Consider the following 18,117-nt stretch of genomic DNA (forward strand, 5'->3'; position numbering starts at 1 on the left):
AATTAGAAGCAGGAATTAATAAGAGCTAATGTGCTTCACTCTAGTTTGTGAGTGGCTTGCCAATCCTTTTCCTCTAAAATATTTGTAAAAACATTGGAAGTAACTATATTACATTTATTTAAAAAAGCTCCTTAAACATCTCCTTAATGCCCTTTCCATCCAATACAAGGCCTCCACATTTAGGGTTTTTTTTCTGTGGATTTAAGGGAGAGGTCAGGGAAGAGGTAAAGAATAGGATAACTGCTATCATTTCAGTTGCTATTTTAGAAAACTGGAATGACTGCTAATCTAAAGATTAAATACAGTACGTAATCCACCACAACAATGGAAATAAAGCATAACTGAAACTATATAGAATCCATATCAGGTCAAGTGACAGAACATTAAGAACAACTTTATATGTTACACAGAATATACAGAGATTAAAAGCCACTGTCAGTACGATCACAGTGTTACTGTACCGACTAGTGACTTGAATAGTTGTAATTACTGAAGGAGAAAATTCAGGTTAGAAAGGAAAAATGCATCAAGTACACTTCTTCACTTGTCTAAATGATGATTAAATTAAAAGCCTTAAACATTTTCCTACACTCTGCTTCCAACTTAAATGGAATATTGCTGTCAGTATACAAACCTTATAGAGAGGTCACTTCTAATCTAGTTAGTATAAGTATTCTAAAGAACAGCCACCTTATAAAGGAGATTAAGTTCAGATGTTTAGAAACTTTAACAACAAGAGAAAGTTAGAAACCCTAAACAGCTACTTATATTTAACTATAATTACCTTGTAGAGAGCATTAGGCTAAACTCCAGTATTTTACACAGTCATTGTCTTAAAAGAAAATTCTACCACACCTAAAGGATAAGGCATAGCCATCTACTAATTGGCATATTTGTTTATTTGTCTCAGTTGTGAAAAGGTCCTTATTGTGTAAGCAGCAAAACAAATCTCAACTGAATGATTGCTATATGCAAAAGGACTGAAGACAATTGCCTCTGCAGTGAACTTAACAGTTCCAAAACAGCACACACGCAACATGCTATCTGAAAAAAGTTACTAACTTAACTACATGTATTAAATACTGAAAAAAGTTTTACATTTTTATTATAATTTATTTTATTTAACAATCTAAGAAGTTTGCAGCCATCAGAAGTTCCAGTGCAATTTCAGGTGCAATTGGGAATTCAGGAATCTCCGTAGAGCTGTTAGTATAGCGGACCTTGTAGGTGAAATACATGCATACTTTGGATAGGACATGGGATGGGATCTCTCTAAAATTCACCTCGTTTGTTTCATTTTCTGCAAACTGTCCTGTGGGAAAACAAACAAACAAAAAAATCAGAATCTCAATTCACCACAAAATGAAACACTTTACTACAATAATACAGTATTTTCCAAACAGACTTGCTAGGTTCCATATTCCTAGCTGCTACATTCTTCAGTGCAAAGCAGCATGTTTCACATTCATAATCCTCACAAATAAGAGGATCCCTTGCATTAGAAAATGTTTGTTCATTTAGGCTGCAACATGTTAATATTCTGAACCACTGCACCAGAAATATAGGTGTAATTCTGATGTTTGCTTTCAAGAGGTTCTCTAAAACTGTAGCGTGCTCAGCACTAAAAGCTCACACTACCATTTAGAAAAAGAGGTATACATCCAAATTTTTAGCTAGCTTTCTCAAGAAAAGAAAATGTTTTACATATGTTCCATATTTGCATATGCACACTCATCAGTTCTGTCTCCTCCCACTATCACTGAATTTCTTGGATGGATTCTGGCAGATTTGACAGAGGGTTAAAGCCTTAAAGATACACTAACTTGATAAGCTGTGGAAAAAAAAAAGGCATGCAGGAGCAAGAGGAAAACCCTAGTTGTACTGCAGGAAACGTTGCATGCTGTGAGAGTTTATCCCTGTTAGATTTGAACATTTTATCCAAAGCTCAAATCTCAAAACACAAGTATATTTGAACCTTTTTTCTGTGCCCTCTAAGCATGAAACAGAGGATACGAAATCCTGTCGTTAGTCCCACAGCCTTCCTCTAATGTTAGATTTGTCACTGTTTTTATCTCTCAACTTTAAGCTTATTAAGCTGAAAGACAATACAAAGCCCACTAACATATACTCCATATTTATAGGTGACGTAGCAGTTATGTAGTTATCTCTATAGGGATATCTCTGTAGGGATCCCTTTCATAATAACCACAAAGCAGAGCTATTTACTAATGTCTCCATGTATTTATGTAGAAATATCTGAACACACATACTGAAGCCAATCTGCCTTAAAGCTATAATGGAAACAGTAGGAAGCAACACAACTGTTAGCATATTGACAACGTCACAATACTGAAATAGAGAACGCTTACACATCAGTGAAACTACGGCCTGTAGACAGTAAGAATAATTTTACTTCCAAACTTGTTTATCTTACAAATGTTTATGTAAAACATGCTTAAGTGCTGACTCCTTTACAGAGTCTCTTTTTTAGCCCTCTTTGCCTTTTATTTCTTCATATTGTTACAGATCGCAGGACAAATTTGGAACAATCCCGTTTTGTAACTACTCTTCTTGCACACCTCAGAGGCAGATACAGAGTGAATTAGACAACGGATCTGCAATGTATTTTCATGTTCATATTTTATCTGAGAATTTTAATTAATTAATTTGCCCAACTATTATTGAATAATTTGAAAGTATATTCAGCAAATAGATGTTGCCAGCAATTCCATTCATCAGAATCAAAAAGAATTGACCATATTTGATCAGAGGTCGATACAGCCTACTGCTACTCGACTGGCCAAAAGTAATTGTATGGGACAAGGGCAGAGAAGAAGGAAAACATGCAAGTCAATTTCTCATTCTCCTCTCCACCCTTTCATGGTTCAACAATTAGTTCAAACACTTCTTAAAACAGAAGTAGTCTCACATACCTAGTAACACGTGAAGGGTTTTCCTTCAGTCAATTTATCTCTTCTTCAAACTTACACTAACTTGTGCCATTAAGCTCAAGTACTCCTGCCATAAAGACTTTGTGAATACTTCAAATTCTACCATGGAGGAGCAACGGAATCACCTGTCTTGAATTTGACAGCTGCAAGCTTCATATAATGACCTCAGTTACATTTAACAGAGGAAAACGGTAGTAATAACATCATAAAATTACTAGCCATCCAGAAACTTATGGAGTTCAATTATATGGTATACAATACTCCACAGAGGTGGACAGTTCCAATGGAAATGGAATTAGTAATGGTCTGAACAAGTTATTATTTGCTCCAGCTTTTGCCCACTATATGATAGAAATTCAAATAATCCAACAGAGAACGAGAAGGACATGAGGGTATTACATCTGTTATACATACCTGGTCCACTCAACATAGCTTTTATTGTTCCTGATGTTAATGCATGCTCTCTTTTTACAATGAACTCATGGCCATCAGAAGATATTAACTTCACATACATTGCATCTGGGCCCTCACACCCACCATATGTTTTCTCTTCTCCATCTGTGAAGGAAAACAACAGTTTCAGTAGACAATGACTGATTCCAATTACAAGAATGCAAGCTTCAGTCTTTCCTGTGACTGTGTTTGCAGACAGAAGAACCACTGAAGACCACCAAAAATAAGGTAAATATTTGCATATTTCAAGACTTTTCTGAAAAGTGTGGTAACCTATTTCAAAAGAGGAATTTTTAGAAAAATGCAACTATTTTGATTAACATCTCCCTTCTCTCCATCACCAAATTCTGACATGATTTCAGCAATCTGTGTAGGAAAAAAAATTTCCTCCAGATGAATTCTCAAGTGAAAATAATTTACTCATTTTAAGAACATGCTACTTGTTCCATTCACAAAATGATTGTCACGTCTGGGACAGTGGTACTTATAACTTACAAGTCATCTAAACACATATCCAATATTTCAAAATACAGACTGTAAGAGAAAAATGCTTTTTGAAGCACAGTAGGAATGAAAGCAGTCAAAGCACGTATTTTTGTGCTGGAAAATTGAAATTGAGTTAATTCCTTGCTCATTGCCAGTTGGACTAAGAAAATTAGTGCATACTCATGTTGTGACTTTGGTGAGAAAGCAAAAAAAACCCCAATGAGTTTGTGAAGTCTCCCCATAAGTTTTGACTATGCTTTTCCTGTCTCTCTCCTCTCTTTTGTCTTACTATGTATCTGCTTTGACAACATGCTCTTTGGGGTAGGAACCACTGACTACTCTGTACCCACATCATGCTCAGCACCAAGATGACTTTGGAGATGGTCTTCATGCACACCTGTAAACTGTAATAAAGATCATCATAACTTTAAACAAAAGGAGAAGGAAGGGGAAGGAAGGTTTAAAGTGCAAAGAAAGGCCCAAAAAATACACAATTTCTATCATATTCAAATTGGAAAGTTAATGTTGTATTTCAAATACTGTATTTTCTAAAGGAGTACAGACCCATTACACCAAGTACTGCTTCATTTCTATTAGAAATTAATACTTGAGTTTGATACTGCATATAAGATTAAATATTCAGGACAGTATTAATTTTGGCAGTAAGGTAAAACTGGAAGTCTTTAAAGTTCTGACAGCTTGGAAAATCAGATAATACTTATATCCTTCTAGAAAAGTAATCCTCTATATAGTTACTGACAATTTTAATAACTTGCCATCGGTGCCAAAGATGCTAAAATACTTTCAGAAAAAGTATTGCTAGCACCAGAATCTTTCCAATCTTGTTTCATTAACCATCATTTGTAGTGAGAGAGATATGAAAAGTTCAATTAGCCATGTTTCACACACATACAGTAATTTAACAGTCAGTCCCTATTATGACCTCTTAGCCCGAATTAAACAGATTGACCTTAGCAAACAATATAATGCGGAATTTCAGCAGGGAAATTTTCTTGTCCCCTATCTAAAAGTTTTGTGCTATAAAACCTAAAGGCATCCTATTTTAGCACGTACATTTTCATCATTTGGCATATTAATTATATTTTACTGTTAGACAGATACTCATCTCAATAAGCAACATTCACACAAAAAAATCCTCTAAAAACTACATTAGCTGGAAGTTCCACAAAGTTTTCAGGCTACAGTTAAAAAAAAAAAACACACATAAAAAAGCTATAAGGTCAACATTTAGAGTCTTATAGTCCAACCCCTCTTAACAAGAGCTAAAACGTTTCACATGAGAAACAGCAACAAAAATCTAAGAACAACACTTACCCATTCTCTTCTTATAAAAAAATTATTTCTTTTCAACAGCAGCTTTTGCAATAGGAGCGTCTGAAAATACACGAGGCAATTTTTTTAGTCACTATTGCAATTTCTTAAGTCAGCACTAGTTACATTTGCATTATTAAAAAGGCTATTAAAAAGAATATGATGACACAAAGCTTGCAATGTCATGAACACTAAACGCTGTTTTGAAACTGGTGTTTCCTGGTTTGGGTTGGTTTTTGTTGCTATTGGTTTGTTGACTTGGGGTTTTTTTTTTGCTAAATATATCCCCACCAGCTTACTATATTCTAGAATCTCCAAATCATTGCTTTGCAAAGAAAATATTTCTTTAAGGTTTTTAAAAGCCCTTGATCATCAAGCCACGGTTACCTCAGGAGCCTGTTACACTTCTACTACTACAGACACCACCCATGCAGCACCCATGCATGTAGTGGGGAGATAAAGAGAGCAAGTTCTGCCACAGCACAGAAGGCACTGAAGAGAATAAACAGTGTGTCTACAGAAGAAAAGTCAGGCAACAGTTCAGTACACTGTGAATACAGGAGGGGCTCTTGCATCACATGGGTGTCCTGGTATTCCCTGGACACCTCAACAAATTGGAGAAGGGCAAACAGGAATTCTACAAAGTTCAATGGCAAATGCACCTTTGGAAGAATTACACCAGTACTGACTTGTCTGACCAGTGTCTCGGTCAAAGGGTGCTGGTAGACAAACTGTGGGATGGCAAGAACACACACCAGCAATGTGCCCTTGCAGCAAGGAAGAGCAAGACCAAGCCTGGCTGATCGAGGAGGAGAGCAGCCCAGCACACTGAGCAAAGGCATCCTTTCATTCTACTTAGCCCTGGTGGAATATATAGAGTACTGGTCTGGGCTCCTCAGTACAAAATACACTGAAATGCATCCTAGATTGGAGCATCTGTCAGTCACAGAAAGACTGACAGAGCTGGGGAATTCAGGCTGCAGAAGAGAAGGCTCAACAAAACAATCTGATCAGTGTGCATTAAATACCTGGCCCTCCAAGCCGTCCTTCCTAGAAGATTGAGAGTTCCTGACACATACACCAATGTCATTTAGATAATCTACTCCAGATATTTAATGTAGTTATTCACATGGTAAGTTAACCAGGAATTCCAGAGCTTACAAGCTGACACTCAGCTTGCTGCAAATGTTATTTGTCATGAAAATGATTCCAAAGAATACAGAAATGAAAGCACTTATTTGCATAACAAATCCAGTATTTTCAGATTCAACTTGTATTTCTCTGTATTGAGCTGCATCTCTGCTGTGGCAAAGAAAACTTATGAAAGAGAAATTTCACCCACCTGCTGTCCTAAAATTCCTTTCATGTCTACTGCTACTCTACAAACATTAACCCAGTACAAATCAATGACGTACTGCTGCATACTCAAAGGTTCAGCAAAACACGACCAGGGATTCTGGGTAGTTATTCAGTAGAAACCCGGGGTTGGGGCAGCAAAAAATCTGCTAAGAATTCTGATAATTCATTAGATTGCTACAAAAAGCAATGAGCAAAAGCAGACGCACGAACTGCTATTACTCACTGCTGAGAAGGATCCCAAGAAGGTGTGAAAAAGCAGAAGAAACTGCTCCCCACATTTCCTCCCTCTTCTATTTGTGGTAAAAGCTGGGGCCAAAAAAAAAAAATTAAAATAAAATAGTAAGCAAGTTGAGGAGAGAGCTGAAGGACTTGGAGGAAGTTTTACAGAGATTCCTAACCAAAGTCAAGAGACTCAGATCTTTGGAAGCTGCAGCTCCTTGCTATTGCAGATAGCTTCACTTCTCAAAAGTACTTCAGTGCTCGGCGTTGATTTCTTCTGTCTCCCCTTCTTCATAACCATTTCAGGCAAGGAAGTATGAAATAAAACCAATAGTTTCTCAAGCTCTCACAAGGAGTCACTTTCAGTATAATTAGCCATTCATGACTAGTTTTGAAGTGTCTGCAGAACAGTGAGCAAAAAGCATCTCCTGCCTACTTTGCTGTTGCATTTGAAAATTATTCCAACCTCACAGAAATATCTTAGTTTTTTTTCCTTTCTCAATGGTGTACTTCAAATCTTCTTCCATGTATAAACTTCTTGAACATTAGGCATGTTCAATAATGATCTTAATTTGTATAGACTGCCATACCATAATATCAAACTTTAACCATTCAATAATTCCTGTAACTCCTCCATGGAAATTACACTTATGCGCTGAAATAGTAACAGCACAAAACTGATAGCATCTTTCATCTGTTCCAACAAGTTTGGAAATGGAAATTGTCCTGTTGGAGAGCATCGATTACTCAGGAACAAAAAGGCTACCTTGTATAAGCTAAGGGAGCTAACACGTTAAAGCTGGGGAACTGAAATAATGTCTACATCAAAATATTAGAGCTGTTGCAAAAAAAACCCCACAGTGAACATTTTAATAAGGTCAAATGAAACGTGTTATCATACGATGAAAGAGGAAAAAAATAAGCTATTAGCACGGCGAGTGTGAAAAAAAAAAAAAACCATGGTCAGAAGAGGCAGCCAACAGAATGAAATATAAAGGAAAACAGGATACAAACACGGTAAGGATTAGCATGCTGAAGTAACCTAACATTAAGAAGTGAATCTGTTATTTCCTCGATAACAGGAAAGGAAAGGAAACTAGATGGAACCTGGACAAGGCAAATCATCTGGTGTTAAACAAATGTGAGAAGAGGATAATCATATGAGAAAAATTGTGTAATAGAATAAAGTAAGATGATGCAAATGTGCAACACTTAGACTGAAAAGGACTACTAGGTCCTCCAAAAATGACATTAAGCATGTTTATTCTAACAATGCTGGGGGAAAAAAAAAAAAAGCAGGCAGATTTAGATGAGACAAGTAGAAGGCACTGCAACAAAAGAGGAACAGAGCATCACACAAAGAAGTGATTCACTGGTCTTGAAAAACAGCACATGAAATGAAGTTGTATGAAACTTCATTATCTTCTTCAAAGAGAAGGCTCCAGGGGGACCTTACAGTGGCCTTCCAGTAACAGAAGGGGCCTACAGGAAAGCTGGGGAGAGACTTTTTATAAGGACATGTAGTGACAGGACAAGGAGAAATGGTTTAAAATTTGAAGAGGGTAGATTTAGACTAGGAAGAAATTCCTTACTGTGAGAGGGGTGACACACTGGAACAGGTTGCCCTGTGAGGTTGTGGTTACCCCCTCCATAGAAGCATTCAAGGCCAGGCTGGATGGGGCTCCAGATCCCTCACAGCTTTGCTGCCCTTCTCTGGGCACTCTCCAGGGCCTCAATGTCTTTCTTGTAGTGAGGGGACCAAATCTCAACATGGTAGTTGAAGTGTGGCCTCACCAGAGCTGAGTACAGTGGGATGATCACCTCCCTGCTCCTGCTGGCTATGCACTTTCTTATACAAGCCAGGATGCCATTGATCTTCTTGGCTCCCTGGGCAGAAGTAGTTCAAATTGGAAACACTACAGAAAGGAGTTACCGACATGACCAAAAAGCCTGCAATGTAATGAAAAAATCAGAAAGCCTTGCTTGTTTGGCTTAGCAAAATGAAGACAAATACAATTCATCAAATGGATAAGCAAAGAAGAAAAAGCATGCCAAGATCATGCCTTATTTTAAGTCCAACTAAACAACATAATAGGATTAACAAATAATAAAATTTGTACTTCTAATAAAAAAAAGAATAACATAGAAATTATAGAATAGCTTTTTCTCTGAGAGTGGTCAGGCACTGGAATGGCTGCCCAGGGAGGTGGTGGAGTCACCGTCCCTGGCAGTGTTCAAGAGGCGTCTGGATGAGGAGCTGCGAGATGTGGTTTAGTGCTTGTGTGGCAATGGTAATGGGAGGATGGTTGGATACATGATCTTGTAGGTCCTTTCTAACCTTGTGATTCTATGATTCTACAGAACAAAAGCAACATACCACTGCTAAAAGCAGAAGGCTCAGGAAACCTACCTAATTTTAAGCAAGTAACATCATACATCCCACTGTATTCACCTTGGAAGCATGGGACAGAACTTGGTTCCACTTCACTCCATTTGTTCTGACATAACAATATATAATTTCAAAAAAATATGAAAAGTGATAATTATGACTAAGAGTGGTAGTATAGATTTTCTTCTGACAAAATACAGACGGTGAAGAGCAAAAAAGGATCACAGGGTCAATGCAACAATAGAAGCAATAAGCAAAGGAAAATAGGAAACTTGGAAAAGCTATACCAAAACTAAGAAACTGTTTGCAAGTACTGGTTCCTCTTCAAGAAGTGCACGTGTGTCATGATACATTATGAAGATCTGAACATATTTCAGTTCTACGTGATTGTTTTGTGAAAAGCATCTTCTTTCCAACAACTACACCCAAGTTATCTGAGATGTTATTAACATGATCCTGCACGAGCCACAGCCTGTTTTCTTCAGTCAACTCCCTTCCTGGTTCATAAGCTTACACAAGAGTTAGTGGAAGCAGTAACAGATTTACATGTTGAGGTAGAATATAACTAAGAATCATAAACCACCATAATTGTCAACACAATTCAAGTGTTCCTGTTTCCGTGCTGGAATACATTTATCTCCTCACAACCCCAAGAAGAAAAGATATGGTATAGTGAGTTTAGTTTTTTCTTTTTGTTTCTCTTGAGCATTAAATGTAAGGAAAAAAAACAAAACCAAAACACATGACCACTTTCCTAACTTACGCCCAAAACTGCATGCTTGTCAACCAACACACCCAGAATTTTCAGAACATTACTTCCTTCTACACCTTCTAAGCCTGGGAGACTAAAATATAATTGATGGGCAGACGTTAATTTAACTGAACACACACAACTGCTGTACACAGCAGGAACGTCATCCTTCTAGTCCAGTTAGCGCAAGAAAATTAAATCTATGCAAACATTTGCAAGCATTCAGATTCTTTGTTCCCACAGAAAAATATTTGAAACTCAGATTCTGGTGCAGGGTAACTCGAAAGGCTTCCAAATCATTAGCTGTGCAATACAAGCACACACACGTCTTTTGTACGCTTCAGTTGGTGACATTTTTGTATTCTGTGAGATCAACTTTTTGGAAAATGTGGGGCAAATAACAAAAATGCCTTCACAATTCCTGGGTTTGTTGAGAAGTCAAATGTGGAATTTTCTGAGTGTCATTTGTAAATCAGGAAGAGTTCTTCAGCAAAGAAAGGCCACTGTATGCAAAATCAACAGTGTCTTACTGTTTAATCCTAAACTATAGTCCTACTCTAGATCCTAAATAGTAGCTTGTTTAAAAATACCACTCTTCAGTTCAGTATTCGCTGTTTAGGGCACACAAAAAAATAATGTAAATATGGATTGAAACATATTTAGAAAAATCATGAGTGAAAACTGGTACAGCAAGATTGCCAGATCAGCCAGTTTACTAGGAAGGTACACTAAAGGTGAATGCTAGTTCAGACAAACAGGTGAGTTAGGATGCCACGCATGGAGTATCAAAGGCCTCACTTTATTTAAGGTACTCTTTTTTCTTAGGGAACTTTATTTTCCAATAATTCCCAAGAGAAAAATAAAAAAAGCAAGTGTTACAGTTTTCTCTCTAATATAGAAGGAAAGCCCTGGTTACTTTATATCTCCAGCTGTTAGAGGAAATAAAGCTGCTTGCACATTCCAAATTTTTAATACAGTATCAATTTCTGTTCTCTCATTAAAGCATTCATCAAAAACCGCAATTATGCAAACTACCCCACAACAATGGTAACTACATTCTGAGCCTTTTCAGATGCAAGAAAACTTGTAAAAATCCTATAAAAAAATTTTACTCTGATTCAAAAAATATTTCTAGGACAAAATGTAGGGCATACACTGAGAATTCCAAGAAAAAAAAAAAACAACCAACAACAACAAAAAAAAAAAAAAACAAAAAACAGCAAAAACAGGTGAAGTTAAGCAAGCTTTCAAAAGATATTAATTTATTCCCATATAGAAAGCATAAGGGGCAAATGGATCAGGAAAAATTTACAAAAGTGAGAGACAGAAGACAGTACCTTACAAAACTGGATCTCCTCAGTGAACCAGTATTAACTCCTCACATTAAGAATACAAGAAATTTTGTACATTATTTCATCACCATTTCAGTACTAAAAAGAAAAAAAATCTCACATGACTTTTCTCTATTACAAAGAGATGCCAGAAGTGATGAAAGCTTCTCAAGATCACTTATCTTAAATTTCTCAGTGCTGAAGGTAAATCTTAGTGAAAAAAAAAAAAAAGTATTTACACACTAGATAGCTGATCTCAAGATGTATTACAGAAAAACACATATCTTTGTAAGGACCCTTTCAATTAATAAATTATATTTCACTCCCAATTATATTTTTGTTCTTAGCATAGCAAAAAGAGGAAACTTGAGTACAGAAGGGAATAAATACAGGTACAAAGCTCTTTTTATCCCGAAGTTCTCCGAGATGCTTATATCTACATTTCAAACTGAAGCTCTGAAACAGCAAAACCAGAGCAAAACCAAGTAAACAGCAAACCGACAACTACATCTCCCTATAGCGCAATGCTCGCATTGCGATCTACAATATTAATCTTTAAGGCTCTTTCAAACTGTACCACACTTTATAGGTACCACTGGCCCTCAGAGCTACCTGCTAATGTCACACTTTTCACATATGTACCTAAAGCCATTATTACCTTATCAAAGCTCGTGGTCACCTACAGAAGAACAAAGCCTGTCTTTAAGTAGCACGAGCAGTCAATCGCTCTTCCTCATCAGTCTTTTTTTGCTTACATTCACTGACCATTACAGCCAAAGCACTTCAACCAGCACTTCGCACCTTGGCACAACAACGCCAGAGAACACATCCTAAATTCTTTTGGCCTTAGTTACTGCCCTTTCTTTAAGACATGGCGTGGGAAGAGGGTAGACATAATTCGTAGCGGAAAAAGTTTAAGAGCGATATTTAATTACAGCAGCGTTCTGGAAAGCCCCTTTCCCGGCGGCGTGTGGAATCCAGGGAGACTTTTACAGAGAGGAGAAACGCTACCAGCTCACACCCGGCAGGGGAACCCCAGCCTAGCAGTGAACCCCTAGCAGCGAGCTTCCCGCACTATGCACGCACGCACCCCCGCCTCCTCCCCACACGCCCCCGGCTCTTCCAGGCCTCTCCGCTCGGCGCTCCGGGCCTCCCGCCCCCGGCAGCGAGGCTCGCCGCTCTCCCAGCGGCAGACCCCGTGGACACCTCCCAAGCGGCTGTGGCGAGGCCTACTCCAGCCACTCACCCGTCGGTGCCGCTCCTCCGCCCCGCTCGCAGGGCCCCCGCCGTATCGGGCCAGCTGCCTTCCAAGCACTTCCGTTGGGTCACGGCGCACTTCCGGCCCCCCGCACACTGCCCTTGGAAGGCGTGCGAGCACTCAGCTCCCGGCGTGCTGCCCCGTGGAAGCGGGGCATGCCGGGAGCTGTAGTTTATGTAGGGGGAGGTGTTGTCCGCCATGTTGTCCCTAAGGTGGGCGACGAGCGAGGGCAAGGTTTGCCGCGCGGCCGGCTGGAACGGCTGAGGCTTGAGCATGCCCGATAGCTGCCGGTGAGGCCGCCCTGGCACTCACAGGCCGAAGAACGGCCCTCAGCCACGAAGCCTGTACTCCGTACTCCGGCCGCTCGGCCGTGGCAGTGGCGCCACGTTTATCTGCTTCTCGGCCTCAAAACACCGCCAGTCCGTTAGGTCAGAGCGGAGCCCCGTAAAGCACAGCCCGGCCATTTTACGGTGAAGGGTTCCGGCGTAGCACAGCGCTTTCAGCCTGTTTTACGCTATTTTGCCATTCCCGGCACCTCAGCCCGCAGGTGCCCGGACATTCCCATGATATAACCGCAGAGGCAGCCCCGGGCTCCGTCACACCGCTGGGTGAGAGCCGGGGGGGCCTAATTGCGGCGGAACCAAAGGTCGGGGATGCGCGGCGGCGGCGGCGGATGCTGCGCTAGTGGACCGCGCCGTTTCCGTTCCGTTCCCCACGCGTCTCGCTGCCGGCTGCTGCTGGAGGGACCGTGGCTGCCATGCTGTTCCGCGCCGCCGGCTGCTGGCGTGCCGCCGTCTCCCGGCCCGGCCCCGTTTGGCTGCGGGGCGCGGCTCACCGCGGGCTTCCGCTTGCCAGTCGCCGTCTGGGATTCCCCCAGCCTCTGCCCGCGGGGAGACAGCGGCTGCGGAGCAGCTGCGGGGCGCTTCCCGAGGTGCGCTGGGAGGGGAAGGGGTTCGGGTTGGCTGCGCTTTGCTTTTCGAGAAGTACGAACGTAACGGAGAGAGGCTGGGTAGGCATATTTGGTTTCTCAGCTTCGCTGGGCGCGAAGTTTGCTGCGGGATGGTGGTCTTTGACTGGGGTTCTAAGAGGTAAAGGTCGTGACTGCCTCCTTGCAAAGCTGTGTGCAGAAAGTATTGCAGGTTATAGCAGTGTGTCATACAGTGAGCTGGGCTGTACTGTGCCAGCAGTGTGCTCAGGTGGCTAAGAAGAACCAGCAGCATCCTAGCCCATATTGGAAATTACATAGCCGGCATAATCCAGTTGTGCAGGGAGGCTTGGGTTGGACACTGGGAAAGAACTCTTCACGGAAGGGGTTGTGAAGCATTGGAACAGGCTGCGTAGGGAAGCAGTCACTGTCCCTGGAGGTGTTTAAGGAGTAGATGTAGTGCTTTAGTAGCAGTGTGAGGTTAACAATTAGGCGTGATGACCTTTAGAGGACTTTTCCAGTCTAAATGATCCTGTAGCAAATAACCCAATCTTAATGGCTACTTCAGGTTGCTGGGAATAGGTTCAGGACACAGAGAATCTTCTGTGCACGTAGTGGCCTCAAGTTGTTCCAAAGGAGATTCAGTCTGGATATTAGGAAAAGCTTCTCAAAAAGAGTGGTGAGATATTGGAATAAGCTGCCCAGGGAGGTGGTGAAATCATTCCTTGGAGGTGTTCAAGAAATGCTTAGATGTGGCACGGAGGGACATGGTTAGTGGGTATGGTTGAAGGGCGGGTTGGTGGTTGGACTAGGTGATCTTAGAGGTCTTTTCCAGCCTTAACTATTCTGTTCTGTGTTTCTCTGAAGTGCTGATACTGATTTTGCTGTCATCTTTCAGGTTGCATCTTTTCAAGGGGTAGCAGTTCGCAGCCTCAGCACATCTGCTCCTTCTGACCACCCAGAACATGGAAGATTGGTTTATAAAGGAAACTTAGCAAAAGCAGTGTTAGGTGTGTAACTTGAAAGGATCTTTATTGATTTTTTTTTTCCTTAATATTTAAAATATTTAAATGCAACATTAAGAAAGCAAATGTTCTTTCCAACTGTGCTAAAACCCCAAATCTCTGTACAGAACACGAATATATATCTTGCTGTGATGCTTGATTTTATACTTCTGTGGTGTATAATGATTAATATTAACAGAATTTCTGTTTCAGTTAATTTTAGGTCTGCAGGGAGTTCTGAAAACACAGTGCAACTGTAATCCCTCAGCCTGCTTCTGTTTCTCTTGCAGCCTTTCGAGTGATTATCCACCATTGACCAACTATAACTAATATTTGCATTCTGTTTGCTTTTGAATGTCACTAAAATGGCAGAAGTGCTGTCTGTGATGAGACTTTGGTTAATCTCTCTTTGACCAGTTAATGTTTTTGCTTAGCAAAAAGTAGTTCACTGATGTTTTCTGATGGACATTCTTGAATTGAAGGGGGAAGTATGCCCTGATACATTCAGTTTTCACAGCATCTTTAGACTACTGGTTCTCATTGTGTCTCAAGGATGGTGGGTGATTGATAGCAGCAGCTGCTGATTTTCAAGCTGTGTGCAAAGATGGCTGCAGAATGCTTGTGAATGTACAATAACCTACATTTTTCAAATTATACACAGTGGGGGACCAAGCAAACTTGTTTCTTTAATGCACACTGAATGTCTAATGTGGTTGTTGATGAAGAGAGAAGTGCCCAGCCATATCTTTAATTGTTATTCCTGTCTGTGAAGTGAAAAATACGTATATCTGCATAATTGCATGATAGCAGAGTTCATCATAGAAATAAAACCAGCTACTAGCTTTGATTAAACCCAGCATATATATATAAAACAAAGTATAAAACAGTATAAAGTATAAAACCAGTATAAAACAAACCTTGAGAGTGGCAGGAAGAAAGGAATGTACCTCCTGGTACTTGTTAACGGCTTATTTTATTGGAGAGTGTTTTAAAAAAGGCTTTTCAGTAATTTTAGGTGTTGAAGTAATGACAAAAATTTGTAGCACAAGGTACATAGGTAATTACAGAGACAGTTTTACTTACAGGTATTAATCTTGTTTTTTTGTTTTGTTGTATATAGGTGTGAGATTTTTCTCCTACTCCACCAGCATATTTAACCTGTTCATGATGCCCTACCTCGTGCTGAAAACTGGCATTGGATTTGACAGCTTGCTTCTACAAGCTGCATTTTATGGGTTGATAGGATTTTTTACGTTTGTTACTCCAGTTACTTTGCATATCCTTACAAAGGGCTATGTGATTCGACTCTACTATAAAGAGGAAATGGACACATACACAGCTATTACGTACAATGCAATCTTGGCAGAAAAAGCAACTGTCTTCCATCAGAAAGATGTAAAGATTCCAGACATCACCAAGATGTTTACAACATTTTATGCTAAAACTAAATCAATGCTTGTTAATCCAACGCTTTTCCCGGATCCTCAGGATTATAACCGTCTCATGGGCTATGACAAAGCCTTTTGTTTGGATTTTGAGGAAGAAGAGAAAGGTGGTGAAAGTAAATAATGTGGAGATAAGGAATGTCACTTACTGTTCATTGTGCACTGCTATAAATGTGAAAGAATGTTAAACTATATTACGGTTTCAAAAGTATCAGGTAACAGTAGAATTTCTCAAATTTTGGAATGTACTGAATTTTTTTTCTTAAACCTATAAATAATATGTAGGGCTTCGTCAGAGTTAACAACACAAAATACACTAAAATACTTCTGTTTTTCTTGTGCTTGTTCTTGTTTTTTTTTTTTTTATTTTTAACTAACCAGGAGAACCATGCATGGACTGTGCTGCAAACTCATCGTCACTGCTTTAAAAGGAACTTTTCATATAAAAAAAAGATCTGGAATGTTCATTACCTGTCAAGCACATTGTTAAGTTCTTAAGATTAGAGAGAAACTGTGCTTAACACAGAAAGGTCGGGCTGTTTTTAATGGATACTACTCTTCATCCCGTGAGAGTAGGGTTGGCCTTCACTTCAAAAGACAGGGGCAGATATTACAGCTGACACCTTGTAGCCTTCTTTTAGAGGTCTGTGGGTTTCTGGAAAAGATGGAAAGGATGGCTGGGTTGCAGCAGTCTCTAACTATTCACAGCTACTTCAATAGTTTTCTGAGATAGAATCACACTCCCAAGCAGCTCTTTTCCCAGAGATGGAAAAGAAGGAAGATCTGTGCTGTGAAAATCTTGCTAAGACAAATATTTGTACCAATTTAAAATACCAGCATCTAGTGGTTTAAATGGATTCTTTTGGTATTTATGAAAGCCAGGGAAACGAAAGGGAATCTCTTACAGAGTACTGTTCAGAGCTTGTGCCTTTAAAAATATACCTCTTGATTTTTAACTCCACAAAGAAAGTCACATTTAGTTTGAGTATTGAGTATAAGATCATCTCATGAGTAGGTTGTTTGAATTAGTTCTGCACTCTGAATATGTGGAAATTGGATTAAAATGTTTTTAAACCAAGCGGAAGTTTGTCACATAAACTGACAGATACTTGTATACAAGTAATGAAGGGTCTGAATATTTTAAGGCTTAAAAAATTACTGAATTAAAAAAGAATAGGTGCAGAAATCATTTTGATTCTTTCATATTAGCAGCTTTATGTTGAACAGCCTGATCTATCTCTGCTAAGCCAGTATCGCTGGGTAAGTAAACAGTGATACATTTTTATATGTTTAATGCATTATACTGAAGGCAAGAGGCCAGTAGTAAGCAACTCTAATCACATGGTTATGGTACTTGTTGAAGTCATGTTTTACACCAAATTAAACATTTGTCCATTGTTTTCATGTCAGATGTGTTAATTCTCTTTTGTGCTCGTGCGTAAAGTTAACTTCATCATTGAATGTCTATTTGAGACATCAAAATTCTATTCATAGAGAACAGGAAGTAGTTGGAAGAGTCAATAAAAGAAAGGCCCCAACTTTTGTTTATGTGCTTCTTCAGAAATCTTCAACCTTTTCTTCTGAATGCAAAGAATTTTTACTGTTGAAATTTGGAATTTTGCTGGATAAGAATTTAAGCAGCAATAATAAGAGATTTTCATCCAAGTGGTTATGTTTCACAAAACAAAACAAAAGCCAAAGAAAACAGACAAGGAAAAATTATCTCTGGTACTTAAAATTTATCTCCTGACTGTGAAACACAAGGTAAGTTAGTAATGGTTTTCTGACACATGGATAATTAAAAAACAAAATGACAACAACAAAAAAAACAAAACAGGTTTTTGCCAGAAGTAGGCTGATAATTGTGGCCATGATGTGATCTCAGAAAAGCATTTCATATTTCCAACATGTACCTTGAAAATCATGGTAATCACTTTACTTTATTTGAGCAGTACTTTAATACAGAAGTCCAATCTTATTAAAATGTGAAAACAGTTTTTGCCTTCCAGTGTTGGGGAAGATCAAATTTACTAGAGATGTACAGTCTTCCACTGAGTCAACAATTTATTTTCTCCTAAATTGGCAAACTCTAAATTCAGGAAAGAAGCTGTGTATCTTCATAGACATTGTTATGGTCACCAAATAAGAATGCATTTGACCCAATTACTGTTAGGACTTGACTGTCCTTGTTTGTAATTCCAGGATTCTCAGATC

The 18,117-nt window shown here is 39.3% G+C and overlaps 2 protein-coding genes across 2 annotated transcripts; one reads left to right on the top strand and one right to left on the bottom strand.

The window, feature by feature from the left end:
• Positions 1–881: 881 nt before the first annotated feature.
• Positions 882–12,611, bottom strand: ELOC (elongin C). The gene is made up of 4 exons (XM_042869740.1): positions 12,518–12,611; positions 5,226–5,285; positions 3,366–3,509; positions 882–1,312 (listed from the first exon to the last, which is right to left on the bottom strand). Exons 2-4 carry the CDS (start codon positions 5,227–5,229, stop codon positions 1,122–1,124), a joined length of 339 nt encoding a protein of 112 aa, XP_042725674.1. The 5' UTR covers positions 5,230–5,285; positions 12,518–12,611; the 3' UTR covers positions 882–1,121.
• A 660-nt stretch (positions 12,612–13,271) lies between these two features.
• Positions 13,272–17,312, top strand: TMEM70 (transmembrane protein 70). Its single transcript, XM_042869180.1, has 3 exons — positions 13,272–13,460; positions 14,353–14,464; positions 15,579–17,312. The coding sequence occupies exons 1-3, from the start codon at positions 13,287–13,289 to the stop codon at positions 16,025–16,027; spliced, it is 735 nt and encodes a 244-aa protein (XP_042725114.1). The 5' UTR covers positions 13,272–13,286; the 3' UTR covers positions 16,028–17,312.
• The last annotated feature ends 805 nt before the right edge of the window (positions 17,313–18,117 follow it).

Source organism: Lagopus leucura, unplaced genomic scaffold (genome assembly GCF_019238085.1).
Source record: "Lagopus leucura isolate 7727_CA_CO unplaced genomic scaffold, USGS_WTPT01 Super-Scaffold_100002, whole genome shotgun sequence".
Lineage (NCBI taxonomy): Eukaryota > Metazoa > Chordata > Aves > Galliformes > Phasianidae > Lagopus > Lagopus leucura.

Excerpts from the sequence above, each read along its gene's own strand:
- ELOC (XM_042869740.1), bottom strand. Across the intron at positions 1,313-3,365 it reads AGCTATGTTGAGTGGACCAG|GACAGTTTGCAGAAAATGAA; the intron begins GTATGTATAACA and ends GTTTTCCCACAG.
- TMEM70 (XM_042869180.1), top strand. The coding sequence starts at position 13,287 with ATGCTGTTCCGCGCCGCCGGCTGCTGGCGTGCCGCCGTCTCCCGGCCC. Across the intron at positions 13,461-14,352 it reads GCTGCGGGGCGCTTCCCGAG|GTTGCATCTTTTCAAGGGGT; the intron begins GTGCGCTGGGAG and ends GTCATCTTTCAG. Across the intron at positions 14,465-15,578 it reads CTTAGCAAAAGCAGTGTTAG|GTGTGAGATTTTTCTCCTAC; the intron begins GTGTGTAACTTG and ends TGTTGTATATAG.